This window comes from Numida meleagris, chromosome 26, assembly GCF_002078875.1.
Source record: "Numida meleagris isolate 19003 breed g44 Domestic line chromosome 26, NumMel1.0, whole genome shotgun sequence".
NCBI lineage: Eukaryota > Metazoa > Chordata > Aves > Galliformes > Numididae > Numida > Numida meleagris.
This window is the reverse complement of record NC_034434.1, coordinates 1,216,526-1,243,485: the sequence shown is the minus strand read 5'-3', so window position 1 is coordinate 1,243,485 and position 26,960 is coordinate 1,216,526. Positions and strand designations below refer to the sequence as shown.

Sequence of the window (26,960 nt, the reverse complement as noted above, 5' to 3'; positions counted from 1 at the left end):
CCTGGGGTTTGCACCATTTTAGCACATCTGCCCGCATGGGAATAAAGCTGGGGCTTGCTGGTTTTCCCATTGTGTAACTCCAGGGTGTTTTTTTTTCCTCACCCACGCATGGGATAAGGGGCACTTTCTGCTGGTGATGGGTGAACTTTGTGCAAGGAGCAGTGCCTGCCCCATGTACAGGGAACTGTCCCGGTGGTGGTCATTGGGTGATGCTGGGAGCTGCTCCCAGCATGGCACTGGGAGCATTTCTGAGTTGGGCTGCACAGTAGGCATGCAAGTGGGAAATCTCTGAGGGGGAAAGAGAAACAGAAAGGATTTGCTTCAAAATGTTGAGCTTTATAAATGTTTAAGGAAATATCCTGGAGGTTTTAGCCTGAGACTTTTTTTTTTTCCTTTTCTTTAAAGTAAAAGAGATTCTATTCCCTTCTGGTGGTGCACCCTGAGGAAATCACATCCTACAAATTCTACAATGCTTAAACCTCCCCAGGATGGGAAATACTTATGCCTGTTCTTTACTGGGTGGGGGGGGAACTGAGGCACAGAAGTGTGAAGTGACTCCTAACAAGGCCTGCAGGGCCTCAGAGGCAAAGCCCTGGGATGCAGAGAGCAGCCTCAGCCTGCAGCCCCTCTGCACGAGCATCTCATGATGGGGGGAAGCCTGGCTACAAGGTCAGGGCCAGATCCTGCACTGCACGCAGAGCTGCATTCTGTGACCACGTGAAATGGGATGCTGGGGATGGACCAGGGACATGGCAGAGCCCGGGAGCTGGTGTGGGAATGGAGGCTGCCACTCCTCCAAGGCACTTAATCCCAGCGTGGGAGGGATTCGGCCCCGGTCTCTACACAAGGGCAGGGAGCAGCTTTGGCACTGAGCTTGGGGTGAGTGGGCAAGCAGGGTGGGGAGGGGCAGAGCCACACACATCTCCACGGGGCTGCTCTTCCTCACCTTTCCCTGAGCAGGGACACAGGGTCAGGCTGAGGTCCAGGGGCTCTGACTTCGTGTCCTGCCTCTCTGCCCTCTGTCATACATGGAGAAATGAGCTGACAAGGAGGGCTCCAATAACCCCAGCGCTTTAAAAAACACAGCGGTGTAAAGCAAAGTCCACAATCAGCCCCAGGTTCTCTGTCATCTCCACCAACTCAGAGGCTTTTGCCCACCCTGAGCAGCATTCCCAGACAAGGGATTAATCCCTGGAGCATCCCTGCCTGTTATCACCTCAAAGAAGTGACAAACATAGGCGGAGTGGGGACATGGGGCATCATACTGGGATGGATGCAGACAGAGCAGCTGCTGCAACCTCTCCAGATTCCTCCTGCCACCCAAGCAGGTCACACCGCAGCCAAGCAGGCGACAACGCATCTCAGATGTCCCGCATCCTATGGGTCTGTTCTCTCCATACAGGAGCTTCTACGAAGCTTCCCATTGCCCACTGCAAGTTCGTGCATCCTCTGCGGGCAGCACCCTGCTCCTGTACCCACACAGCAGGGTCCCGTCGGGCAGCTGCCTCTTCCTGCCTCACACCGCCGAGGACTGCTTGATGCTGTGGAAGCTGACCCGGGTCGGGGAGGTGGGGATGGACATGGCCCGAGCCACGCGAGCGCGGATGGAGTGCTTGTCCTGCCATCGGTGCCACCGCTTCCGCACGGCCGAGCGCACCTGGGGGTGACAGGGAGGAGGGGACAATTAGCGTCCATCGAGCTGCTGAGCACTGAGCTACGCATGTTGCAGAGGGATTATCTGAGCTCCACTTGCAAAAGGCGTGGGGGGTTGTGTAATTTTTCCAAAGGGGAATCAGGAGCTCTCCGTTTCTTTTTCCTGGTCCTGCTATTGAGGGTCTAGCACCAAACAGGGCTCTGAAAGATGTTTTTTTTCAGAGAGGCACAAAGATATCCTCATGGAAGGCATGAGGGGCTGGGTGGGATGAGAGTGACAGCTGGGGACCTTTGTGGCTTGTCTGGTCCATGCAAGTGGCATTTCTTCAATATTAATCCTGCCCGACAACAGCTCATGTGCTTTATGTAGCAGATGAATACTGAAGAAATGCCTTTTCATCAGCAGCGGCTGAGATAACATGGAAACACCAAAATCCCCAGCTGAGATGGAAGCCACGGCAGGACCACACGCTGCATAACACTAGATGCTCACCGAGTCCTCGTCTGGTCCCTTTTCCTCCTCCATCCAAAATAGCAGCATCAGTGAGTTACTTATCACATCTGAGCCTGTTATGTCAGGATGCTGCCAGCTGCCTTTTACTGCTGGAAAGCAGTTTGAAAATAACCCAGAGAGGAGTCTGCATCTTCTCTGGAGCTTTAAAATACTTATGCTCCTGTTCCCTGGGGCTTCACTGGTTGCCTTTGTGCTCAGCTGCTGCATCACAGCCACCAAAGGTGTGAGAGCATTTAGGAGGGGAAGGAAAGGATCAGCCCCTGCTCTTGCCTCCTTTGGTTGCTGCTCTCTGAGTTTTAGGTTGGTGCCCCTTTTCACATTAACATGGGAATGGGGTCCTGGGCCCTCCTACTGCACCAAATCACATGCACGCACCCCCAAGGCATCCATTCTCAGTGGTGTATTTTCCTTCCCCAAATAGGAGGCAATAGAGAGTAACTGATATTTCCTGTGAGATGTTCTGTTTCGGCTGAAATTCCTCCCCAAAACCTTGCCTTGCTTGCTGCAAGTGAGATAGGCAGCAAAAATTCTCAGTTTCTCACATTTTTGGAGGCTGAGCAGCTCTGTTAAATCCAGCACAGCACACAAACAAGCCACAACAAATGCAAAGCCTGGGAGGAAGAATTAGTAAAGGCTGGAGACAGGCTTCCAAACAGCAAACCCCTGGAAGCTGTCAATTGTGTTTGATTTGCATGGGGTGCTCATGGGCAATTCTCACTGAAAACAAAAAAAAAAAAGCAAACCCACAGAACCACAGCAAACAAAACCAGAAGGAGCTGAAGCTACATTTTCTATTCCCCATGAGAAACAACTCCCATTTTCTGTCAGATCCCCCTGGCAGGACTAAGCATCGAGCCAGTGAATAACTTGTTCCCTGTCTGGGCACAATGTGAGGTTGTGGCTGTGCCTGCAGCTGGGGGTAACTGATCTTGCAACTGATCACCCCTCCCAAGGACAGGCACAGATCCCCCCAAGTACCCTCAGCCCCAGTGCTCACCTCACTGTTCAGGAAGCAGTAGAAGACGGAGACAAAGAAGCCCTGTAAGGAGACAAACACAGAGTCATGGTGGAGTTACCCCAAAGCTGAGCATCTCTGAAGCAACCCCAAGGTTTGGGGAGGTCAATTTTTTGGGATGGGGGAAGGAGTGGGAGGAGACATCAGCTACAACATGTGCTCCTCCACATCCCTTAGTGTGGCACTGGGATGGCAGCTGGAACTGAGAGCCATACCTGGAAGGACTCCAGGAAGGAGTTGAAGTAGATGAAGACGATCCTGGAGATCTCATCCTCCCCTGGGTTGACGAAGAACAGCATGTAGGTGATTCCCAGCAAGGGCAGCAGCACCAGTGTGGCCTTTACTGCTTTTCTGGAGAGAAACCATGGAGCTGAGCTGCCACCACGCAGCGCTGAGCGTGGGGTCTGTCCCCATCCCCACTCCCAGCACCACCATGAGCAGAGTTGGGCTGTTTCCTAAAGCAATCCCCTAATCATTGGGCTGGTTTTGTTCAGTTTCTCATCCAGAATGAGTGGTGGATAGCAGAGACCTGACCTTGAGCTGCTGTGAAACAACTGCTTGGCTGAGCTAGGGCTTCGTTAAAAGGGAATTAAGGAAGGTAAGACAATTTACACCCATCGAGATGGGTTTATGAAAAACTTATCTCAGCTAATTAATTTGATATCTTTTCTTGATGAGATTACAAGTGCAGTTTGTGAAAAGTGATTGTGCTGATGTAAGAGAGCACGGGAAGGATAGGGGCTCACTATCTCATTTGTTTTGATTAGGGAATGAGCACAGTGCCAAGCTGACAATTTTTTTTTTCTTAAAAATTCTGTTGACAGATTCTACCAGTAACTTAAAGCCAGAAAAGCCATCCCTGGTGAGTCTGAGCTGGGACCTGCAGGAGAGCCCCAGCAACTAGTGCAAACTAGTAGATTGCATGGATGAGGTGGCAATAGCTAAGGACGTGGGGCTTTGGCTGGCAAACTGGAATATAGTGAAAAACCACAAATTTGAGTTGAAAACTAAAGGACAAAACCTGCTCTGTTTTAGCTTCCCCAGGGCAGCAGCCACAGCAGTGGAGGACCCGTTCCCTTTTACCTTGCTCCTTCCTCCCCCTTTGAACCACCACAGATGTAATGTCCACACATCTTCAAAAAGCAATTGAGGTACTCTTAGGTGTCTCCATGCTCCTGTCCCCTTGTTGCTTGGCTGACGGGGCTGTTCCTGACCCCACTTCATCATGCTAAGGCTGTTCCTAGGTCTGCTTTGCACTCCTGCTCTTACCTGTACTGGATCGTCTCCGACGTGGTTGATGCTCGGAGCTTGGTCATGAGAATCCGAACGATATTGAACAGAAAGATGAAGTTGATCTGCAAGGCAGAGGGCAGCTGGTTAGGATCTGCTCCCCAATATTCTCCTCTATTCCCACAGCAGAGGAAATGTGCCGAGGGAACTGGGAACACCTCGTGAACCTGAACCAAGCCTGGGGTGAGCCACAAAACTGAGAAGCAGTGGAAGCAGTGCATGTGGACTCTCTCATGAGCATCCCCACTGCCTTCCTTGCACTGAGAAAGGGCATCTATATATACACTTTAGCAATAAGATTTAGGAGCTTATTTGCAGGACTGAGGGCTGGAGGGTGCACCAGAAAATAAGAGAAGAAGGAGTGTGAGTAAAAAGTGGATGGAGAGAAGGACTGTAAAGCAAACAAAGGGATGTGGAGAGATTGGCTGCCATCATGGGAAGGAGCTGCTCTCCTGGCTGCCAACTGCTAATGAAATTTGGGGGTGGTGCTGGGGCTGAGGACAATTGACACAGATCAGAAGTGGCCAGGCTACCTAATGGGCTGGGAAATGAAAGCAGCTCAATTATCCAGCGAGGTGCAGGGAAGGCTGCTTGGTGCCAGTGATTAATGGCCCCTTGGGTTTTCCCAGCATTGGGCAGGGAAGGAGGAGAAGCTGCAGGGACCTTGTGCACAGCTTTTGTCCTGCAAATGCTGATCAGATGCTGGCACTGCTGCTTGTGACCTGCCAACTCTGCTCCTATTTGTCCCTTCCAGAGAAAGTGAAGTCCCAGTAAATTGTTTGACCCCCGGATCAAGCGTTGCTGCTCAGCCAGTGTCCAGGAGCAAACTGCTGTAGATCAAAGAATGAGGCTGAGGCAGCTCCTGATGATTGGCAGAGCACACACCTGTATCCAAACAATGCTTCAGCAGGGATGGGGTGACTGATCAGTGCTTGGGGATTCTGCTAATGGAATCATCCCTATCAGAGTCCCTTTCTAGCCCATCTCAAGTCATCAGGATCCATGCATGACGTTCCTCATCTTGGGCTTAGTGCTGTGTGAGAGGGGAGTGTCAGGCTTGCAGGGCACTGCTGCTGTGGGACAGCATGGCTGATGAGACCCAGGTCCATGTGCAGATGGGAAGGACCTGATATATAGCAAGCAAGGTCACTTTGCCCTTACCAGAAGCACCAGGATCATGGGACCTTGATAGATGTAGTCAGTATAAACTCCTGCTCGCTTCCCAAACCAGCACCTGCAAGGCAAAGGCAGGCAGTGATGGGAACATGTGGTGACAGGGACAGGAGGTGTTGGGGATAAGCCTGCAGCACAAGTGACCTGGGTTGACTATTGCCCTTACACAATGTCCATAGGTCACTGTCATAGCATGAACGCACTAAGACTCAAGCCACTGTAGCTGGAAGTGGCTGCTATGGAACTGCTTCTCCTGCACACCAGACTATGGAGGGAGGTTTATACTGGTCCTGCGTGGGTGTGGGAACTGGTTATTGTGGGGCAAGGAAGGACAACCTTACACAGGTAGGTCAAGGATGGCTCTGTCCCCAGCAAACCCCATAGGAACTAATGGTAGTATCAGTGTCCTGAGAGCACCTGGTTGGATTTTGATTAATCATTCCTTCCCCTGTGTGCAATAAGGATGCACAAGTCACGAGACAGAACTAGTGCTGCAAAACAAGGTGAGCTGCATTCATCAGAGCAGGCTCCTTTCAGCTCCACCATCCCCAGGATGAACTCATCAGGTTCCTGTTAAGTCCTCCATTAGCAAGTCTCTGTGAAAATGGCTCAGGTGGTGGTAGTTTATATCTCTACCGGTAGATTAAATCCCAGCTCCACTTAGCAAACACTTTGTAGGAGCTGTGGCTTAATCTAGCCTTTCCCCTTCTTAAAAATCTAATTTGCAGTTTGAAAGGAAAAATGCAGCAGCAGGCAGGGCTCGTGCTGCAGTGAGCCTAAAGGCGGGATAAAAGAAAGAATGGAAGAATATCAATTTTCCTTGCACCCTTTCCATGTCTCCCACCTCATGTGATCTCCTGCAGGCACATCCATGCCTGCTGTGTGACAGCTCCTGGCATGACCAGGGAATTGGAATGGAGAGGGAGGGGGGAAGGAGAGCAGTGAGGCTCACTTCTCGTTGTCGTAGTACAGCTTCCCAATGGCCCAGGCAACAATGATGGGAAAGGGGATACCTGCAGATGAACAAACAGACAGGTCTCAGGAGTGCAGTACCGCAACCAAACGATGCTGTAATGATGGTTTTCTTGCACAGGGCAAGGTGATATGGGCATGCAACAGTGTCCTCCTAGTCCTGAAAGACTTTTTGCAGCTGTTTAGAATCACAGGATCATTAAGGTTGGAAGAGACCTCTAGATCACCTAGTTCAACCATCAGCCCATCCCCAGCATACCCACTGAAGCACATACTTAAATACCACTTAGGTGAAACAAAAGCAGGAGCAGAGGATAGAGGGGAGCATCACTCACTGCATGAAGGGGAGGCCCTGATACGTACACCAGCCAATGCAGATGAACATCCACTTGCGGAGCTTGTCAGTGGAATAGGTGAGGACGATGGCTGTGTGCAGGTAGCAGCCCTCGCCAAACATCCAGAAGAAGTTGGTGACATGGAAGTAATTGTAGGCAGCAGTGACCAAGCGGCACCAGACCTGCCAAGGGTTTAGGAGACACACTGAAGAGAAGAACTGTTTCAAAGAGACAACAAGCAGATCACCACGGCTGCTGCTTCGTGATGCCACAGTAAAAGCCAACATTACCTCTGCACTACAGTGGAGAAACTGAGGCACAGAGTGACACAGATCTCAGCAGAGCAACTGAGCCCAGGTTTCCCATAAGCCTTGATCTCCAACCACCAAGAAGCACTATTTCACCTCTCAAGTAGCTTTTGAGGCCTAAGATACTTGATCTTCCCACCTACCACATTGCTCTCGTGCACCTCCGGGTTCATCGTGAGCTGCACCACAAACCATGTGGCATTGCGTAGGATGAAGGCTGTGATCAGGTTCCAGTGGATGATGTTCCTCAGGCACCGGATGCTCCTGCAGAAGCGGGGGGACAAGAGACCATCAGAGCATGATGGGTGTCTGGGGACAGACCCCAGGTGGGCTGCAGAGGAGGATGAGGCTCTCTGTGGAGCTGACAGTTTTCAAAGAGGCTCAAAGTCCAGTGGTGAGATGCTGGGGCTGCATCCTGGGTAATATGGCCAGGAGATGGAGGACACCAAGTATGACCCTCTGCCTCCACAAGCCATTGCTTTAAAAAGCAGGGGGGAGAAATAACCCTGAGACAGGCATCCAGACTGGAGAGCAGCTGGAGAACAACAGCCATGGAAGGGACATGGAGAAACACCAGAGCTCCAGGTCTGTCCCCATCCCAAGGGACCTCTGTAGGCTCATCCCCCCAGCAGCTGGTCGAGTCTCTCACCGCAGGCGCATGAAGAGGACAAATGCCACGAGGAGGGCCCCCAGTGAGACACAGTGCCCCAGGTAGTTGATGATGACAGCAATGTGGTAGTGCAGCTTGCTCTTCTTCTGTGGAGGAGGAGACAGAGAAGGGTCAGTGGAAGCCCCAAATCACTTCCTCCACCACCCAGAGCTGCTCTGTAGATTGCAGGCCTGCTTGCAGAAACCCATTGGAGAAGCTCCAATGGGTTTCACCAGGGTTTCCACCCTGGTGGAGAAGCTACTGGAAAGTGCAGACAGGGCTAATTTAGGCAGGAGATACACAAACCTGTCCAGGCAATGGGCTCAGGCACTTAACATCCTGCTCAGCACTGGGACATCCCTGACCCATCATCTGAGGGAAACCCTGCTGCAACTCAGACAAGCTTGCTAGCAGCATGATGTCTGATGTTTCTGTTCATTCCCTTTAGCCCTAGGGGCAGCTGAGAGGCTGGGATGAATTTGGGCAAAGAGAACAGGGGATCACAGGAAGGCATGAGTGATAATTAAATTAATTGATTGCTCCTGCTGTTAGGCGCTCATCCAACCTGTGAATTAGCAATTAACAGTGAGAAAACCATTCCTGGCAAGAGATATCAGCATTCTAAATACCAGAGGTGGTTATCAACTGTAAATGAGCAGCCTGTATCTCTTCTCCTTTGCTCTGAGGGGCGGCTTGACCTACACAGGGGCTTGTAATTTTTGGTATCCATCCATCTCAGCTTCCTAAATATCTCCTTCATTTCATTGCCAGCAGGGAGACATGGAGTCTGTGCTTTACTGCTTTTATGGTAAGGAGCTGCAGAAGCAGAAGAGGGTAATAGATGTGGAGTACATTCTGATCTGCACCATGCAGCCTGGGAGCAGGAGACCTCACATTACAGACCCTTTGGCCTTAAAGGCTTTTTAACATGGAAGGAATCAGAAATCATTTTATTTTTGCAAAGGAAAGAAAATGTACATCAGGGGCAGGGTCACGTATGCCACCTGCAACTTATAGACATGGATGCTGGTGCATGACCAGCCCCAGAGCTCCCTTGGGCCATTTCTGAACCTGGATATTGTTGCCCTTCAAAATTCCATCATCCATCCTTCACCCTTCTGCCTGGAACCCAAGGCACTGCCAATGTCCTACCTCCTCACTGAGGATCTCCTGGCACTGGGAATAGTTGACCCGTGCTGCCCAGCTCCCATTAGCGAGGCACTCCCTGTAGCCATTGTCTGAAAGAGAGGTGCACATCGAGGGGTTAACAGTGCCTGGAGATGGGCACAAGCCCACAGACGTGACAGGTGTGATCTGATGATCATCAGTAAGGCAGGAGTCTCTGATACCAAGCCAGTGGCATCTTTCTCTTTGAAATTGCCTCAGATGTTGCTTCTGCTGATAGATAACACAGAATCAGATTCCTGGGGTGCCACTCCTGCTCTACAAAGCTTTACAGAGAGAAAAGGAAGGGTAGGAGTCTTTTCCAGAAAGCATCAAGGCTTAGGGAAGTGCTTTCAAGAAGATCTGTCCCTTGAGATGCTGCCCCAAGCCTTCCAAAGCATTCATGGGCCCAAAATGTGATACGGGAAGATTTAGGAGCCCATCCTCATGCTCCCAGACCTGGGCTGAAATTTTTAGGAAAGAGACCCTTTCTCCTAATTTTAGCAATCTGGAAATCAGAGGTAAATACAGCTTAAACCTACATGGGAAAGATTCAGGCCTGCTCAAGGGCTTTGAGTCTGCACCAGCGCTGTCCCTTAGTGCCCACCAAGCAGCATGAGCCCAACTCCTCCACCTGCTCCAGCAACCACCTGCAAAGGCAGCGTGGAGTTGACCGCATTAGGAGCATTCTTTGCCTCTCAGTGGGCATGGCCAGGGGCAAGGCTAATCAGGAAGGCACGGCTGTGCCAGCCCTGGAGCAGCCTCCAATTAGCATTGGTATGGGGCAATGCTGGGCTTCTGATATTAACAGGAGAGACCACGAGCCTCATCAGGGCAATAGGATGAGACAGGAGTGGGATGGCTATTGGACAAGCATGCGTGGGAATTAATGCAAAGACACTCCTGCAAGGAGGTACCATGAAGCAGGAGCCACATGCATGCAGTCTTCTACAGTGATAAAAAGATGTGGGACAGAAAAATTGATGCTTTCATCATGGAGCAAGATGCGTCTTTCACCAAAAGTAGTGCTCAGGTGGTCAGAAACTCAGCTGTGTGCTACAGATTGCTCTGGGGGTTTTCCAAGTGCCAACACTTCATCCCCTGTTCCCAGCACATTGTTGGCAGTGACAACTCAGCCACTTGTACTGGAAGGAGATAACGGTGAGGTCCCCATCTCCCAGCTCAGCTGAGGGCTGTAGACCAGAGTGTCGCCTCCAGCAGCGGGGCAGCTCACTCTTCACTCCCTGTACCCCAAATGGGGACATTCCCTGTCACCCAGACGTGCACAACAGCCTCCTTCCCCAGTGCTTGTCCCAGAGCACCTGCTTAAAGAACCATCTTCTCCAAAATGCGAGATGATGGATTCTTTCCTTTTTGGATGACATGTCTCAGAGAGCACCCAAACAAGCTCTGTACCCATGAATGTTTTGTCACTTGTGCCCCATCCCCTATCCATCCCGTCCTCACTGGTGCTGCTCAGCTTACTTGTGGTGTTGTACCGCACGCCGTAGAAGTACTCAGGGCAGGGCCGAGCCACCAGCTGTCCCACTGCGCTGCGGGGCCAGCACGTGCCGATCAGATCCACAGAGGCGTTACACTGAGGCCCTGGGGGGGAGAAGGGCAGAGGTTTAGTGGAGGTCTCTGGGCCACTGAGGGCCTTCTCCAAGACCTTGAAGTTTTGTGGTTCCAGTGAGCTCTGTTCCCAGGAAAGCTTCCTGGCAGACACTAAACTCTTGCTGCACTGAGATTCTCCAAGAGCCTGTTGATCCATCCTACTCATGACCATTGCCCTGTGCAATCAGATTAAGCCTGGTTACAGCATCAGCCTGGTTTCCTGACCCAGCCTTCCACCTGAGCCTGGGGTTCCCTGCTCTGGTCCTCCAAAAAGGGAAGTATCTCTTACCCCACATTTTTGAGAGGGTGAGGGAGGGTGGGGTCCTTTCCTCAACAATGACTTTGGCATCTGGCCCCACAACATCCGTATTTTCCCATTCCCAGTGCTGGCAGGATGCTCTTCAGAGCCCCTCACACTTCCTGGATTCAACATCTCCTTCCCAGCCATCCCCGTTGTTCTGTTCCAGCCTTTCCCAGGAAGAAAGCTCCAGATTTCAGGCAGGACTTGTGTGCTTTTCCCAGCTACACAAGTGTGCTAACGTAGACATTAGGTAGGCCAGATTGCAGGCTTTTTTATGTATAATTTGTGTATATTTAGAACAACATGTACTGTAGCTAAATATGTCCTAGCTCCATCTCAAAACGAGGTAGGAAGTACAGTGACAGCAATATCAACACAATGCCATCCCCAGCAGGCAGCAGATGGGTGATGGGCAGCAGACCCTGGCAGGGCAGAGGTCAGTGCCAACCACTCCTGGATATCAGAGCTGTTTGTGCTGCCAGTGCAGAGCCAGACATCATCATTCCCTATGGCAAACTCCTCCAATTAGAAGCTCATTGGGTGTAAGAATGTATTTTCCTCTCGACCAGGACTTGACACAGTGCAGGCTGATGTTTGGAAGCCTTTCCCAAGGATGGATAGAGCTGGCAAAAAAGCAACTGAACGAAACAGCAAAGCATTACATTATAATTGTGATAAAAGTACTATATTTTGAGGGGGAAATATTTTCTTCCGTTGCTTATCCGAAGAACTGGCCTTGTGGCTTCTTGAGACATTCTCAGTGCAAAATTTCAGTGTGAAGTAAAGGAGAGTTGTCTTCATTCCTCTTTGTTAGAGAAAGAAATCTCCAAGCGTGTGAGCTGCGAAGCATTCGAGCGTGGTGAGCGCTGCCTTCTGCCTTCCATAGCTGGTAGTGAGAAATTAATTTTAACACTGACCTTTGCTTTTAGCTTTCTTCATGTGTACGGTTGCTGTAGCAACCTTTACTTTATGTTAACTGTTTTAATGTAGCTTTTCTGAGGAAAAAAAGAAGCATTTAATCACACATGTAGAGTGCGTGTCTGTCTCATCTGCATCCATTAGGAACTGTTGCGCTCCTTAGGTGTTTTGACCCAAACTTGGCAGAGAAATAAAGGGTCACAGGCAATGAAATCTCTGTTTAAAATTTGATGATAATACACATCCAGATAGAGAAAAGAGAACTGGTAATTTCTTGCACTAAGGACAAAGTTAAATTGCGAGTGCTCTCCCTATTAGTCACCTGGGAATTCACCCAGGTGTGAAGTCACACGAATACCTGGAGCACGAAAGATTAATTTGGAATAATCCAGCATGGAAAAATGGAACTTGCACAGTGCTAATGGCAAAAACTCTCTCTGGAACCAGGGGGCAGAGCACAAATGCCATTTTCTCTTGGTCTCTTGTGCTTCAGTTTCACTTCCTGCATCCCAGGGGCTGTGCTGTGGCACAGGCTGCTCACAGGGCCAAACAAGGCTCAGCAATTAAAAGCCAGCAGAGCCAGAGGCTGGCAGCAATGTATTCCAATCAGTAAAGCAAAACCACTGCAGTACCATCAATAACAAAACCCACAATACACTCATGGAAATTGTGTGGTCAGACAAAAGTGGCATTGTTTGGTTACAGTTCTGCTCAAGTTTGGATGTAATGCCTCCACTCTTCTCTGAAGCACTCGACTCTGTGTTGCTTGGCACTCCTCTTCAAGTGGGAGGCTACAATATCTCTCCCACTTTCTGAATCTCAGAAACGCTGTTCTCTCCAGCACGTAGGGAAGAAAACCTCTCAGGCTGGGGAAGGGTTAAGTAAAGCAGTAAGAAGGGTGCCATGGGGGCTGTGCTGTCCCCTTTGCCCATCACATCGTCTGCTCCAGCTGTTCCCCAGCAGCACACAGCTCCCAGCATTTAGAGCACTGCTTAGCATGGAAATGATATGCATCAGCGCTAAAGGCATTCAGATCTGCTTTGCAGCCCGTCCTATTTGCAGGGGATTATTCTCCAAGGTTCTGCAGCCGCCTGCTCCAGCTTCCTCAGCATTGTTGGCTTTGGTCTTTGCAGCAAGAAAGGTCAATAAATGTCCTATTTGCATCCAGTTCCCCCAATTTTGCTCCCTTTCTGTGTATAGAAACACAGCATCTAGGGTAGGAGAGAGCCGGTCCTGCTTTGAGACAGAGAATGTGGCCCTGGGGAAGCCACTTAAATCCCTTCTCATCCTATTTCCTCAAGGGTTTTGCTGCTTTGAAGCAATGTAAAGCATTTCTGAAGAAAGAAGTGCTTGTCCAGGGACTTACACTGAGATGACTACTTCACAGTAACTGCATCAGGATAACTATAGCAATATCCTTGCTGCTTCTATAGAACATAGTAATATTGCTGCCTGCATTGCTCACAGAAGCCTGAGATAGCTCCAAGATAAAGCCATGCAGACATATGAAGCCTGGCAGCTAATCTGTCAAAAGATTTGGAACAAATGTAAAGAGGGCAAAGCACATCTACCCTGTGCCAGCAACACCAGACGTGTGGCTGCAGTGCTATGAGCCAGTGCCAGGAGGTTTGGAACAGGTTTGTACCATCAAATTGTTGCTTTGCTCAAGCAAAGATTGTGCTGACAGAGTTGTGTTGGGGAACATATCCCCATCTCACACCCCAGCAAAGCTTTGCAGCTATGCAGTGCATCAGCTTGCTGCTGTGTCCCCAGCAATGCTACAGCTGCTCTGCAGATGAAGACTTTTTCAGTTCATGCAATGCCAGGAGAGACAATGGGAAGCTGAATCACACACTGGTCCTTATGTTGAGTGATGCAGGTATTTATCTAAGGTATCTCAGGAGGCTGAGTAAGAGCTGAGATGCATTAGCTCATATCTCTACCAGTCTGGAAATGTTGCTCAACAACAACTATCTCTGTCCATCCCTGACGGCCTCAGTGGCTGTTTCTCATGCAGGCTGAAGCCCCGAGCTCCTCAAGGATGTTCCTTCTGCAGCACTTGTACTTAGCAATCAGGGCTCCATCTCCACATCTAACCAGAATGCACTCACTGCAGCCAGTATCTAGGGGTACACAGCACCATGAAGCATCACCATCCCTCCCAGGCAGCTCCCCTGTGCTCGTGCGACAGAAGGAGCAATGCCACACTTTATTGCCCCCAGAGCAAAAGCCTTGGTGGGAATGCTCTTATTTAAAGGCTCTGACATGTCCATGATGGGTGGGTGCCAAATGCTGGAGGCAGTGTGGGAAACAGCACTGGTGGGTAATTTACTTTAACACAGGGCTGAAATTGGGGTGGTGGAGTTATTTGCCTTCCCTTTGAGTTGAGGATGAATACTTAACCAGGCCGGGACCACTGAAATTGTCTCAAAATAATCTGATCCTTGCTCACACCCTACCTCCAGCACTGATCTGGAAGGTGTTGGATGTTTTTACTTCTCTAAGTGTCCAGTCCTTCAAAATATATCCCCAGAAATCCTCCCAAGCATTCAAGTTCTGTGATTCTCAATGAAAAATAATTTAGCAGGCTAATTAAGTGTTATGATAGCAAAGTGTCTTAGTAATAAATTTTCAGCTTGTTGCTATTCTTGCTCACTGACCATCCCCTTGGGTCTTTGCTGTTATTCTGGAGAAGGATAAACAGGAGGCATCACGCCAAGCTTCTGATATTGATGGGATGCATCTGCGCCATTTCAGCACCTGAGACAGCTCCAAGTTAAACTTACGGAGACTATATAGGTCTTTAGTACATAGTGGGTTGGGATCATATATATGTATGGAATATGTAATGGAGAGGGTTGGCTTGGGCCACATCTTGTTCTGACATGACACATGGTGTGGTTGATATTGCGTTATTTCCAAGGGTAACAGCCAGTGCTTTATTCCTTAGTATCCCTGGGCTTTGTTCTGGGTGAGCAAGGAAGCACAACCCCTTGCTGGCAGAGGTTTCCTCTGTAACGTGGCTAAAACAGAGCAGAGCTGTTGGCAGGGATGTTACAGCACCCAGTCCAAAGTGCAGTTTAACTGCGCTGAGATGTGCTAACACACTGCTTCCTACCAGAAAACCTCAAACTGTCACCATACTCCCTCTGCCACGATGACAAACATATGAATAAAAGCAAGTTTCTATCGACATCCCCATTTCCCAGATGATGAAGCACAATGGCTTTATCAATACTCGCATACACTTAAAACGCTGTGATTTTTTCCGTATAGGTGAGTACAAACGTTTCAGCCACAGTATCACTGCTCACCATCAGTGCTGAGTCCCTGCCAGGAGTCACTGCTGCCTCTTTAGCCCTTTTATTAATATTTCTGCATCGGTAGGAGGGATGCCAACCAGGCTGAAGGGAGAAGAGGCGCTGATGTTGTTAATTTGACCTTTACGAATTTAAATTCCAGTCTCTTCCCTCGGGGAGGCAGCGAGTGAATAGAAGAGCTGCAGCAGGGCAGGGATGGCTGTTGCAGTGCTGCTGGTGTGGGACTGGAGAGGGTGGAAGGCTCCTGGTCACACTGTCACCCACTGCAGAACTTGTCCCCACACCTGTCCTGCAAAGCACACACAATGAAATGTTCACATTGCTCACTGCTCTCCTGTGCTTCTCAGTTCCAGGCTTTTGCTATATCTGCTCCAGCTCAGCTGGTTTTATTTGAATGCAAAGCTATACTCCCTTCTTCCCTTGAAGAAAGCTCAAGAATTTTAAAAACAAACAAACACACATTTTCATTCAGCTCTGCCTAGCTCTGGTGTCATTTCCTTTTGCTTTAGGTGAATGTGCAGTGGCCCGAATCACTTCTTTCCTGGAAGGAATCAGCTGTGCTTCTTGCTCTCTTCTGGGCACGCACAGGGGATTAAGGATAACAATTTATTGTGATAACAATTTAACAGCTTGAAGAAGTGAATCGTGCAGCCAGAAGCACCAGAGCTATCAGCAATTGGGTGCCAACTCCTTGGGCTGATCCAAGCCTGAATGCTATGAAAGGCAAAATAACCCTTCAAGCACTCGCTCTGCTCGAGTGCTTTCTGCTGGGCTCCTCTGGAAAATCTTCACCTATTAGTTTGGAAAAGGCTTTCCCATCTGCTCAGATTCCCAATTCCTTCCCAGGGAAAGGCTGCACCGAGAAGCATTCTTTTGGCAGTGGGATGCTTCGTCCCCATGGGCAAAATGACCTCATCCTTCTGCAAAACCTTTCAGACAAGGGGAGAAGCAGCTGCGTACAGACCCCAGGGAACTGAAATCAGGAAGATAATTTGCTGTCTGCAGCAATGTGAAGGATGGCAGACCTTGGGACAGGCACCTTTCCACCCTGAAAAACGTTGATCCTCATTGTTTCCCTTTGCTTAAGTTTACTTAAGCTTAATTTTTTGGCTTCCAGGTGTTCGGAGGTGCAAGGTGACCTGGCTTCTAATGCACTTTCTTGTTCTCAAGTCCAGCTTGATATGATTTCTTCTTGGAGGAGCAAATAGAAAAACAGCCTTTGCAGTAGAGCAGCCAACCTGAGTGCACGGATACCCACTGAGAGGCACTTTTGATGCCTACAGTACTAGGTTGGACCATCGTGCCTATGCAGCAACCTAGGGGTGAGGCTGAACACCAACGACATTGCCCGGTGAGCATAACCTGTATCTCTCTGCACCACTCTGCTTTGAGCAGACATCTTTCCAGCTCAGTACATGCACCTCGGAGCACCCAGCAATAGAACTACCCAGTTTTGCATCCTCATTAAGAAGTGAGAAATTAAGTAATGAAGGGACTGGCAGTGTGAGAAGGAGGAGAACCTGGGCTGGGATGATTTTTGGAGAAGTGATGCCATAGCAGGGCCCCTCTGTGCATCCAGCTGATGCCCAATGTGCTGTGTGCTGGAGGAGCCTTGGGCTCGTGTTGTCAGCACGTGCCATTTCCCAAGGGTTATGCAGGCATTAACAAATTAAGTCTTGTAGCCTTGCTGCAATTCCCATTAGCATCATCTTAACAAGTCCCCGCTTCAAATAGCCTCAAAACAAAGTTGCCGGTTTTGTGAACATCTCTTCCTCAGAATTGCTGCCTAAATCAGGCAGGGCTTAAACAGACCCCAAGGATGAGGACTGACGCTGAGCTCCACTTACCAAACAACAGGCATAGGACAATTAGTTTCAGCTCTTACTCTAAGCCCCCTCCCTGAGTCTGGAGCAATTCTCATGTGCAACATCCCCATCCCAAATCAGTCGAATTACCCACGCGTGACAGGTAGGATGGTGGAGATTTTGCAGATCTAAAGCCTGACGTGTTGTGCTCTCCATCCCAGAGTGATGGGTGCCGAGGTGCACTTGCTCCTGAGTGGCTTTGCACTGGTAAATCCGAATGGAATGAAGTCCAGTGCCTGCAAAAAGCAGCACTGCTGCTTGGAAATGCTCCCTGCTCTTTGTCCCAGGCTCAGGAGGTGACAGCAGAGATGATAGGGGCCATGAGCTGAGCACGAGGAGGCTCTGTGCCTTGTGCCATGGGCCAGCTCCTCCATCACAGGAAGGTCTGGAGGTGCTCCCCACGATGTGTGGGTCAGATCCAGGCACATGCTGCATCAAGAGAGATGAGCAAGAAGAAAACCAATGCCATTTATCACTACTTAACGTGGCCAAGGACAAACACCTTGCCAAGCGGAGTAATGAAACCTTCAGGTAGCAAAGTCCATGAGTGATGGCCAGGCTTCTCCTCTGCATAGTCCCCACGACAGAGACATGCAGGCACTTCCACCTCTGCCACCAGCCTCACTTTACCCTTGGCTTTCTACCTCCATGTCTCAGGTTGGGGATGCTCCTTGCCACGGTGCCCTGGGCTCTGCCAAACACCCAGGCAATGAATCAGCCAATGCTCAGCTGGAATCGTTTAAGAAGGACTTTTTAATGCTGTTGCTAATGGGAGCAGTGTGGCAGGGAGCCATCCATCACCCTGATGGAAAGATGCTCTGCTGAGCAGAGACTGGGGCAAGCTGGGCAATTGTTTGGTGCATGCTCTGTCCTCTGTGAATTACAGGAAAATGAGTTATGAAGCAACGCTGAACCAGGGAGGACCTTCCTCCTGCTGCCTGGAAGCTCCTCTCCTCTCCCTCAGCCACCGTTCCTCCCCCCAGATCCACCATGAACCCAGAGCTGTCACTGCTGAGATGACTTCTAAATCGCATCTTTAATGTAGGACAAAACACAATGCTTTGTGGGCCTGACCTAGCTGGGTACAAATCCTTGCAGGGGTGTTGGATATGAGTGAGGTGCCCATGACCCTGCTGGTGTCACCCAGCTTGGCTGAGCCAGCCCCAGCCATGTCCCCAGGAGCTGCTTCCATGTCTCCAGCAGTGCTCATAGCACAATACAGGGAGGACTGGGGATGGAGGACAGCTGAGCCCTAGCCGTGCTGCTTCGGTGACGTGGTGTCTGCAGAAAGCCACAGCCTCCTGTTGTCACCTTTGAACAGGGGGGTGGTGAAGGGGTGCAGACATAGGGGACAATGGTCCCTGGTTAGCAGAGGGCTGTCAATACCGAGGACCACTTCGGCTCCTGCTGTCCTTGGGTGTGGTAGGGAAGGAGCAGCATGGCAGCAGGCGCAAGGCAGGTATCTCTTTGCCCACCTCTCCTCCAGCCCAAAGCACATTTATTTTTCCTATTTTTAGCTCTCCTGAGCTCTGCATCTTCCACCTGCCTCAACTGACACTCTGCAAAATGCTGATGCAGCGTTCACCACAGGGCTGCAATGCAGTCTCAGCACATTCCCATTCCCAAAAAGGGGATGGAGACACCCCCTCAGCTGGCCACCCCTGCCACCAGGTGCCCTGAGCATGGGCTGGGGACACGGGACACTCACCTGTGTGGTTGGTGGTGGGCAGCAGGCTCTCACAGTACTGCTCTTGGATGGAAGCTGCAACGGGGCTATCCCAGAGGAGAAATGCCTGCATGGGGAGAGAGCAGATGGGAACAGCTTTATACGTGCAACATCCAGCTTCCCCACACCTCTGTTCCTTCCTGGATGTGGCAGCAGCTGGGTCTGATCTGAGTTTGCCTATGTCTTGATGGGTGTCATCCCCAAATCTGCGTGCACCCATTTCCATCCATCCTTGGGGACTCATGGTATCTGCTCTTTTTCCCACCATTGTTCTTCTTCCCCAAATATTCCCCCAGCGACCCGTGCTGCAGCCCTGCACAACCCTCTGCTGAGCTTCAGTTTCTCCTGTTTAGCATTTTAATCAACACTTTTAGCATCTTTGCATCCCAAGAGCAGGCAGAGGAAACATGATGAGCCTGACACCACGTTCAGATTTGTGATACCTTATTAAAATCACAGCCTTGTAAGCTGTCAGCAGGGAGATGCTAATATGCATCCTTAAGGGGATCTGATCCACAGGGTCGGGATGAAGCCTTCTTTAGGAGAAAGGCTTGTCTGCAAGCATTGCCATTCCCCTTGCCTGGGGAAGCACTGACCACAAACTATCCCATTGGCAAGAGCTTCTCCAGAACAGCTCCTGGGTGGCTCTGCAGCTCCTCTGGAAGTGAGAATCATTGACTCCATCTGCCTGGGGAGCTATTTTGGAAAAGCCACGGCTGAAGGATGGTTTCTGGCAGAGATTGCAATGACCTCTTCAGCCCTGTGTGGCAGGAGCAATGAAGCGATTCCATCTGCGATGAATGGATGGGATGAATGAAGGATGGCAGGGGCCAGTCCCTGTGCTCAGGGGATGGCCACCAGCAGTGGGTGAGGCTGAGAAGCCTCTTTCCTCACGGCCAGGCTGCTCTCCAGAGCCTGATCTCCCTTTCTGAGTGCTATTTACCTTCAAAACCACTCTGGGTAGAGAAGACACTGTCCTCCCCATGTCCTTTAGTGTTGGCATGCCCAGAAATCCCCTGCACCCTACTGAAGCATTAACAGGATGTATTCAGATAGGGAGACAAGCTCCGCACCCACTTGCTCTTTTCCAAACAACTATTTACTGCCTTGGGAAGCTGGTTTTGACAGCAAGTGAGATGTCAGGCAGACGTACAAACAGAGCTGAGAATAGCTCCCTTGTTATGACTGCTCCAGATGGCACATGGGATCCAGCAGCACAGCCCTGCCCTGAATGCATGCACTGTGAGGGCTCCCATCGCTCCAGTCCTGCAGGATCCCACCACCCCAGCAATACTCTGGGTGAGGCTGGGCTCTGGGATCAGCACTGGTGAAGCATGGCCCCAAACACAAGATCTCCCAAGCTCCAGAAATAGGGTAACTGGTCTTCGGGGGTCCATCCCCTCTGCCTTGGTGCCTGCCAGAGCTGTGGCTCACTGCTTGGGCAGCTGGGACTCAAGATTTCTTCCCAAAAGGGGCTGGGATGGTTTGTTCATCTGAGCAGACCTGCAAGCGTTAATTGGATGTGATGGTGCTGATCACAGCCTGCTCAGCCTGGCAGTGCCTTCTCCTTCCAGACACAGGGAGAGGTCTTGGCACTGGGCTACAGCATGGGCTGAGCTACAGCTCGAGGTTTGAGGATGGAGTGATGGAGCGCAGGCACCAGCTCTGAACAGGCTTTGAAAATGGGCTAAAAAAAAAAAAAATTTCAAGAGAACAAAATCCTCCAAATAAAACAAAACAAACAAACAGCTTATTTTCTTTTTTCTACCTGCTCTTGCCAGCCATGTTGCTGGCGGGGTTAAGATGGTGACTCCAGGTGCATTTGCACAAGCCAAAAAGCATCCTGGTAACCTGCTGGTCAGGCTCTCGTGTGTGCTTTGTCCCCTGCAGGTTGCTCTAACCCCTCTGCAAGCTTTGCAGAAGGAATAGGTCAGAGCTCTGTCCTTGCACAACAAGCCCTGCCATTGCATCCCTGCTGTCAGCTGCCACATGGCACCCAGCAGGTCCCAGCCTGGCCGAGCCAGAGCCACACAGACCCCAGTGTCCCCTTTCCTCTGCCCTCCCGCTCTTGCTTTGACACAGAGTACAGCCCATCCTGCTCTGCAGCAAAGAAAAGCCTTGGTGATCTCTCTTAGGCTGCCAAAATCACAGAGCGCTTCAGCTGAGCGTTCAGCTGTGCAGGGGAAGGTAAGCAATCTGCTTTTGCAGAAGCAGTTGCTCTGCACGGAGGTCCTGCTCTGCCAGGGTGTGCTCCCGTGAGCACGACGCTCTGCCAGGAGTTGCATGACCCTGTGTTGGAGCAGCTTCTCCTTCACCTGCAGCCACCCATGGCTTCACCACTGCTCTCCCCAGCCTGTGCTAATGTGTCTGTTTCACACACCTGGAGGCATCACAGCTGATGCTGAGGACACTTGGTTAAGCCTGGACCTTGCAGGACACAGCTGAGAGACCAAAAAATGACACTGCTCCAGCATTTCCTGCCCCCTATGCATCACAAATGCTTGCTGTGGTCAGTGTGTCACCCCCAACACATCCAGGTTGGGCCAGAAGGGAAACTGAGGCACGCGGGACAGCTTGTCTAGGGTTGCTCAGGCTTTGCTACTCCGCACAGGGCAGGTTGTTCACATTGCATTCCACCAGCTGAGCTCTGAGCTGCATGGGTTTTTTGGGAGCCTCGGCCCTAGGATGCTCCTGCTGATACGGGTGTGAGGAGCAAACTCTGACACACACACACACACACACACACACGCATATGCACAGGGCATCTGTCTCTCTGACCTGCCTCTGACCTAGCAGCAAAATTCAATTAACAACAATTAGGAATTAATGCTCCCCTGCAGTCCTTTCTCTCTCCAAAGCAATCCACAGATATTAATTAATACGTTAACATCTGAGTCAAACATCACCCCCCTCCCCCCCCCCCCCCCCCCCCCCCCCCCCCCCCCCATCCCATACTACCCAGGGACAGGCTCGTTCCCCCTCGGGATCTCATTGCCTTAAACAAGATTGGATCTGCATGGCAGAAGGGCTGACAGACAGCTCGGAGCAGCGAGAGAGATGGTTCGGAGCCTAATTAGCAATCTAAGACAGGGCTTGGGTTTCCCATGGCTGACAGAGCTGTAATTGGAGAGCAGAGCGATTAGCGGGATGCGAGCCAGTGGCTCTGCACAGAGAGGTCAGCGGGACCAATGGATGGGTGGTGATGGCCTCTGAGAGCCCCGGGAGGGCTGGAGGGGGTTTTGCAAGCAGAAAGGAGCAGGAGTGGCTTGGTTGGTTTGGTCAATGCAGGCATTCCCTCAGGATGAGGGTGGCTGGATGGAGGGGTGTCACATCCTCCTGCGCATACCACTTGGTGACAGGAGCTGGGCTGGAGGGATCCCCCTCTGGAGAGGCTTTTTATGGCCTCTTCTTCCTGTCAGATGCCTCCAAAACTTGGTTTTCAAGCTGCTCTGCAGGCTGCCTTCCCCAGAAGGATGTGCCCGTGGTTGCTCACCACAGCAGAGCACAGCAGCAGCCTCCCTGCAGGTGTTCCTGCTGTAGGAACCCTTTCCACCCCCGGTGCTGCTCCCCAGCCCAGCTGGGCTCACTACCAGGCTGCAGCAACAACTCACACTCACACTTCAATGAGTGTGGAAGAAGAAAATCCCTCCTGGAAGAATCCTTGCATAGAGACAGACTGAGGCTCAAAGCAAGAACCCCTGGAGGGGTTTTCCTATGGCTGATGCTATTGTGCTAATGCTTCCACCTGGCATTAAAACACGTGAATTGAGGATTTTAGCCATGTTAGAGGGCCAGCCCCTGTCACCGTGCACACAGAAGCTTCAGTGTGAGTATTTATTACGTTTGGAGCCTCCCTGAGCACGCTGGAGGCAGAACCAAACAAAAGAATATCAATCAGGGTTAAGTGAATGCCTGTAAAACCTGATTGATGGGAAATGAAAAAAGTTTTTCCTGGATTGCACTCCCATCTCTCGCTTCATGTAAACAATTCCAACTTGGTTTATCTATCAAACGGGACGTGGATTTGGGGGGGACAGGTGAAAAAATGAATAATAGCATTTGGATGTTAGAAGCTAAAGACACAAGCAAGCTGGTGTAGGGGACACCGGGAATCAAAGCAGTTCCTAAGGCAGCTGAATGGACCAGAGCAAAGGCTGCTAAAGGAGATGGGCACACGCACAGAACTGCTTTCCTGAAGTGTTTGTACTAAGCTTTCCTACAGACTTTAAATATGGGAGCTCTGTGCTGCATTCAGATATTTCCACTTCGGGTGTTGGAGAATTCTTGCCCTCAGCTGCCTCCCACAGTCCAGATCCCACCTGCCCCACGGTTCCTCTCTCATGTTTTGAGGGCTGTGCCCTGAGCTGAGCATCTGCCATTTAACTCAACTATATTTTTCCACATTCATCTGTGTTCACAGCTGAGAAAACCCCAACCACACCAAAGCATTGGCTGTGTTTGATGCTGTGTTTTCAGGCTGAATAGTGCAGGATTTCAGGGTGGAAGAGGCACTATGATCTACAGAACCCAGCATCCTTTGTACTGCTGGCTGAACAGAAGCAACTGCTTCTCAACAAACTTCTGAGCCAGCCCTGTGCAGGATTTCTGGTGAGCAGGGCTGTATTGTGGGGCAGGACTGAGCCTTCTCTGCAGGCTATGCTCCCTGCATTTCTATATATTCATTCTATGGCAATAGAGCAACTATTCTGGGAACGAGCTGTGCAATTTCCGTTCAGTTTTCCATTGAAGATGTGAAACCACAGGGGTGAGCTCACACACACTACATCAACTCCAGAATTTAAAGAAAGCAAGGTCCAGAGCAGATTCCCAGGGTCAGCAGCACATTGTACATGGCAAAGGGTGGGAAGCTGGCTTTGGGCTTATTGCTGCTGAGGAGGGTCTAGGAAGAGGGGAAACCACCCCCCACCATCTCACCTTGGCTTTCCAGTATTATCAGCCCCAGTAATGCCATCGGTTCCTGACATCACTGCAGGCGAACTCATTCTTTTCAACCACTTGTTTGGTTTGTTTAAATGATGCGCAGGATGCCAGAGAGAATTCTGAAGCAGTTTTGGCTGCCTGTCTCACCACCTGTCTATCTATCACCCTAAAGGACATTCACTCTGCACAGCAAGATGGACAGACCTATCAGTCATAGAACGGTTTGGGTTGGAATGGACCTCAGGCTCCAAACCTCTTGCGGCAGGCAGAGCTGCCAGCCTCTAGATCAAGTGCTAGATCAGACTGCCCAGGGCCCCATCCACCCTGGCCTTGAATACCTCCAAGGAGGGGTCATCCACAACCTCTCTGAGCAACCTGTTCCATCACCTCACCCCCCTCTCTGCAAAAAAACTTCCCCTGATATCTAATCTAAATCTCTTCCCTCCTTTAGTTTAAAACCATTCCCCCTTATCCTATCACTATCTACCTTTGCAAAAAGTTGATTTTCCTCGTGTTTATAAACTCCCTTCAAATACCGGAGGGCTGCAATGAGGTCTCCCTTCAGCCTTCTCTTCTCCAGGCTGCTTTTTGTGATCTCAAAGTCTGGAAGGGTTTGGAGACCTCATCCCCATCCTCACAACGCGAGCATGTGGGAGCAGCTCGGGAAGCTCTTGAGCCTGGGGGGCTCCAGGAAAGCACAGGAGCCTCATCCTGATGCTTCTGGGCTGGTTTTGTGACTCATCTTTGCTCCATATTCCCCATCTCAGACCCTTCCCCTATCAAAGCAGGGCAGTGGCTTTGCCAACACTGTCCCTGTGAAGACAGAGGGTCCTGGGGTGGGTAGAAGAGCTCCCACTCTATCCTGCTTTCCTTTCTTATATCAGAGCCAAACAAAACCTGCACCAGGCAACACAACTGCAGAAAGAGCTCTTATAAAACAGGACTGGGGCCATGCACTTAAAAGAGCAAGGAGCTTTGCATCGCAGCAGCAGCTTGGCAGGGCGCTCAGCAGGCACAGATCAGCTCTTCTCACCCAGGTGGGAACTTTTTATCCCGAAGGTGCAGCCAAATTTACACAGTGAGAAACCAGTCTGCGGGTATGAACCGCAACGGTGCTAACGGGGCGAGCTGACTCTCTGTGTTTGCTGTCCTTCTAACTCTGCAGTCACAACTGGGCCACTGAGACAGCATTTTGCAGAGAGCAAGGCACATTTATTCATTTTTTTAACCCACTTGACACAGAAGTTTAACCATAATTGTGGTCATTGTGTTTAGCCGCCCGCTCAGGATATCACTTGAGACCTTTCCCATTCCTCATTCCCCGAGGTCTGCGGTCTAAACATGCTTTGGGCTGGGAGCATTTGCTTAACAGATGAGCCCTCAGGGAGGAAAGAATATTGCTTCTGACAAAGCATTTGCATTTTGTGCAGAGCTGCAAAATTAGCAGTGGCTCTAGTTCCACAGCAAGCAATTCAGAGAGGAAAGTCTTCTGCTTTGCAGGTGGGGGGTTGGGGAGAAAGGAGAGGTTTCTTTAGGAAATCAATAAAAGAGGGGGGAAGAATGAAGCTTTGCACTTGTGCTGTCCCCATCCATCACACCCCCAGAGCAGCCACCCCCTCCCACCGCCAAAGGGAAACTGGTGACGCTGGGAGGACCCTATGGGTTGGGGTGGGGGGGACCTGGTGGCGAATCCCCGGCTCCCGTCGCCCCCCGCTGTGAGCTCCTGCCGAGAGCCCAGGCTGAGCTGGGGGAACCCCCGGGGGTCGTTGCGCTGCCTTTTCCCCTTTCACTTTTCCCTTCCTTCAAAGAAAGGGAAAAGTCGGAGACACGGAGCGGGTCAGGATGAGAAGGGAGGAAGGGAGAAGATTCCTTCTGGGATAAGAGTCTGGCGAGCACCTTACCTGCAGGAGGAGGAGGAGGAGGGCAGGACGCAGGCTGGGCACCATCCTTAGCTCCCTCCACACCCAGCGACCCGGGGCATGGCCGGCTCCGCTCCCGCTGCCGTCGGGGCTCCAAATCCTCGGGCTCAGGTGCCTCCGCCGTGCCCCGCTCCCCGCTCACTGCCTTTTATAACCTCCCCGCGAGCCGCTCCGGCTGCCTGCCCACCCCGCAGCTCGCCCGCCGATGGGCTGCACCCCTCCCCACCGCCTCCCACTCCCCCTTCCCTCCTCCTCCTCTTCCTCCTCCCCTTTTCCTTCCTCCACCTCCCTTCAGCACCCCCCAGGACCACGGTCTCCCCTTTCTCTCCCCACCGAAGCCCGAATTCGGTGCTGCCGCTGCGGGCTCTCCTGCAGAAGCTGTGGGCACCCGTGGCTCCGTGCAAAGGGATTCGGGCTGCAGATTGCAGAAGGGTTGATGCGTTCGTAGGATTTTGTTCTGGCACACGGGTAGAGGAAAGAGAGGCTTCCCCTTCTGTCACTGCCACAGTCTGCAGTCCCTGTGCAAACTGCCTGGTGAATCAGCCCCTTTCCCGTAGGGATGCAGGGAACGGGCTTCAGACCTTCCTTGTGATGGAGATGCTGCAGGGCTGTGCTGGGAACATTTGATTGCAACAGGAGAAACTGAGTCACGGGGGGAGTGCCTCCTGAGGGCGGTGTTCTGCATAGGGTGGGTGGTGGAAGGGGCAGAGGTAATGGGGCAGGAGTTGTGGGGCTTGAACAGCCAACGGGGGACGCTGGTTTGGGGGGGATGCATGCTGGGGAGGGGGGAAGCAGTGGGGTGATGCAGGACAGCCTGGACGATGTTCCTGGGGCTAACAACACCCTCCAGCTTAAGCGTCAGTTGTGAAGGGGTCTCTGTCTTGTGCCATCCTCTGGCTGCCTCCAGCCTGAGCTTCTGGATTGATGTCTTCTAAGTCCCCATCTCTTGGGTCCACCTCTGAGCTGGATCAATTTCTGTCTGGGTGAAGCTGGGGCAGATTCTGGGCATCCCTTCTGCACCCACCTGGGGCCTGGCACAGCTGTGGCCAATGTAATACTCTGGGATCTGTCAGCAGAAAGCCAGGCAGCAAGCTATGGTTTCTTCTTTCCTTGAGGGAATAAAGGTGTGCTGCTGAGAGGAGGACAACAGGAGACATCATCACTGGGGTCACCATCCTGGGAGGGGACTAGAGACATTTCCCATTCCTGACATCGGTGCATCTGCTGGCAACAGGATCATGATCCCCTCTTTCTCCCAGCCACAGCCTCCAACCCCAACTCAC

General features: G+C 51.1%; 1 protein-coding gene across 2 annotated transcripts; it reads right to left on the bottom strand.

Annotated features, from left to right (window-relative positions):
* On the bottom strand, window positions 542-25,818 carry CRHR1 (corticotropin releasing hormone receptor 1). Of its 2 annotated transcripts, XM_021378097.1 has the most exons (13): window positions 25,660-25,818; window positions 18,800-18,884; window positions 10,559-10,678; window positions 9,062-9,147; window positions 7,910-8,016; window positions 7,404-7,524; window positions 6,981-7,134; window positions 6,598-6,658; window positions 5,634-5,706; window positions 4,452-4,537; window positions 3,398-3,533; window positions 3,165-3,206; window positions 542-1,657 (listed from the first exon to the last, which is right to left on the bottom strand). In XM_021378097.1, the coding sequence occupies exons 1-13, from the start codon at window positions 25,702-25,704 to the stop codon at window positions 1,517-1,519; spliced, it is 1,257 nt and encodes a 418-aa protein (XP_021233772.1). In that variant the 5' UTR covers window positions 25,705-25,818; the 3' UTR covers window positions 542-1,516. The 2 variants fall into 2 exon arrangements, with proteins under 2 accessions (XP_021233772.1, XP_021233771.1); XM_021378096.1 differs by lacking the exons at window positions 9,062-9,147; window positions 10,559-10,678; window positions 18,800-18,884; window positions 25,660-25,818 and adding an exon at window positions 8,216-8,392.

Coding starts and splice junctions, on each gene's coding strand:
- CRHR1 (XM_021378097.1), bottom strand. CDS start 25,704: ATGGTGCCCAGCCTGCGTCCTGCCCTCCTCCTCCTCCTCCTGCAG. Junction 10,679..18,799: donor GCCCACCACCAACCACACAG/GTGAGTGTCCCG, acceptor TCTCCCCCCCAG/GGCCTCAGTGTAACGCCTCT. Junction 8,017..9,061: donor AGGAGATCCTCAGTGAGGAG/GTAGGACATTGG, acceptor CCTCCTCCACAG/AAGAAGAGCAAGCTGCACTA.